At 47.1% G+C, this 2,430-nt stretch overlaps 1 protein-coding gene across 1 annotated transcript in view; it reads left to right on the forward strand.

The window, feature by feature from the left end:
• celsr2 (cadherin, EGF LAG seven-pass G-type receptor 2) overlaps positions 1–2,430 on the forward strand; it is a 46,634-nt gene that overhangs the window by 20,423 nt on the left and 23,781 nt on the right. The window contains exons 4-5 of the mRNA XM_016255916.1: positions 232–347; positions 586–674. Of these exons, the coding sequence (XP_016111402.1) occupies positions 232–347; positions 586–674 (205 nt within the window). The remainder of the gene's footprint in view (positions 1–231; positions 348–585; positions 675–2,430) is intronic.

Raw genomic sequence — 2,430 nt, forward strand, 5'->3', positions numbered from 1 at the left:
CACACACACACACACACACACACACACACACACACTCACACACACAGATACACACACTCACACTCACACACACACACACACACACACACACACACACTCACACACACAGATACACACACACACACACACACTCACACTCACACACTCACTCACTCACACACACATCATTATAAGTGTCTCCTGCTGTTCCTGGTCTGGTAATTCTCTGTAAATCAGTTTTTTCTCCTGCAGGTTTGCGACTCGAGAGCCTGACGGTCTGCTGCTGTATAACGGACGCTTCAACCAGAAACACGACTTCATCTCTCTGGAGATCGTTAATGAACAGATCCAGCTCACATTCTCCGCAGGTAAACGCCAGAACCACACAGTCGTGTGTGAACCTGCAGCAAAAGCTCGATGTGAATTATCAGCTGATTCACTCATGCTAAAATATAATCATGCTCATGTCACAATGCTAAAATAACAAACATGACACCCAGATGTCACATGACCCAGAAGCTTGTATCTTATTGGTCGTCAGTTTTAATGTGCATCAGTTGTTGAATGTGTGTGTATAATTCACCGTCGTGAACTTTTGAGCTGCAGGAGAGACGCAGACGACGGTGTCGCCCTTCATCGCGGGCGGAGTGAGTGACGGGCGCTGGCACACGGCACACGTGCACTACTACAACAAGGTGAGTCATGTGACCACAGGATGTGACCTCACTGCCGCACAGGAAGTGTCTTTCAAAGTCTTAAACGAAGTGTCTTTCATGGGTCTAATGTCTGATGAGAAGGGTTGCATGAGTGAAATGTAGGACAGATTTGTGTGTGTGTGAGTGAGTGTGTGTGTGTGAGTGTGTGTGTGTGAGTGTGAGTGTGTGTGTGTGTGTGTGTGTGTGAGTGTGTGTGAGAGTGTGAGTGTGTGTGTCTGTGTGTGTGAGTGAGAGTGTGTGTCTGTGTGTGAGTGTGTGTGAGTGTGAGTGTGTGTGTGTGTGTGTGTGTGTGAGTGTGTGTGAGAGTGTGAGTGTGTGTGTCTGTGTGTGTGAGTGAGAGTGTGTGTCTGTGTGTGAGTGTGTGTGAGTGTGAGTGTGTGTGTGTGTGTGTGTGTGTGAGTGTGTGTGAGAGTGTGAGTGTGTGTGTCTGTGTGTGTGAGTGAGAGTGTGTGTCTGTGTGTGAGTGTGTGTGAGTGTGAGTGTGTGTGTGTGTGTGTGTGTGTGAGTGTGTGTGAGAGTGTGAGTGTGTGTGTCTGTGTGTGTGAGTGAGAGTGTGTGTCTGTGTGTGACACGTGATGCATCTCAGTACCAAAGGCAACTTCATCTGCACAAGAGAACAGCTTTCTGCTAAATTAACTCCTATTTAATGGCATGGTTTCCCTTTTAAATACTCAAAGAGTTCAAAAATATTGCCAGTTTATCTCCACATTAAAAAACAACCATATTTCCACATTGCAAATAATAATAAAAAACAAACATCTTTATACTTGAAATAACTACTTAATGCAGCCACTGTGATTAGAATATACAGATATAATTTAGTTTTTTTTTTTTACAATAAATAACCAGAAATCATACAGACGGAAGTAAACCGTTGCTCTTCATAAAGAGCTAAAAGCCCCAGAAGAAAGCGTGTGATGTGAGCTCAGTGCCGTCCACTCAAAGTGTTCGGAAAGCAAAGTGTCCTCGCAGGTGCGTGTGAGACGTCAGATACCTGATTCTGTTTCTCGCTCGTATTGCTCAGAGTTCAGAGGAAGTTCAAGAGTGGAAGAGTAGCAAACGCAGCTGTCGCGCCCGGATCTTCAGTTTGTGACGTTTTTATAGAAAACCTGCGTGAGCCAAACATGTGAAGAGTCAGAAAGCACAGCGAGGTTTTCTGTGTAATCACACATCTGCTGGATCAGCAGTCTGTGTGTGATCCGAGACCAGAGGGAGTCAGTGTAAAACTGTGTGTGTGTGTGTGTGTCTCTGTGTGAGCATGTGTGTGTGTGCGCGTGAGTGAGTGTGTGCTTGAGTGAGTGTGTGTGTGTGTGTGTGTGTCTCTGTGCGAGTGTGAGTGTGTGCGTCTCTGTGAGTGTGTGTGCGAGTGTGAGTGTGTGCGTCTCTGTGAGTGTGTGTGCGAGTGTGAGTGTGTGCGTCTCTGTGAGTGTGTGTGCGAGTGTGAGTGTGTGCGTCTCTGTGAGTGTGTGTGCGAGTGTGAGTGTGTGCGTCTCTGTGAGTGTGTGTGCGAGTGTGAGTGTGTGCGTCTCTGTGAGTGTGTGTGTGAGTGTGAGTGTGTGTGTGTGTGGGTCTGAGTGTGTGTGCGCGTGAGTGAGTGTGTGTGTGCGTGAGTGAGTGTATGTATGTGTGTGCGTGTGTGTATCTGTGTGTGTGTGTGTGTGTGTGTGTCTCTGTGCGTGTGTGTGCGTCTCTGTGTGTGTGTGTGTGAGTGTGGGTGTGTGTGTGTGTGTGTGTG

This window comes from Sinocyclocheilus grahami, unplaced genomic scaffold (assembly GCF_001515645.1).
Source record: "Sinocyclocheilus grahami isolate Dianchi unplaced genomic scaffold, SAMN03320097.WGS_v1.1 scaffold1378.1, whole genome shotgun sequence".
Classification (NCBI taxonomy): Eukaryota; Metazoa; Chordata; class Actinopteri; order Cypriniformes; family Cyprinidae; genus Sinocyclocheilus; species Sinocyclocheilus grahami.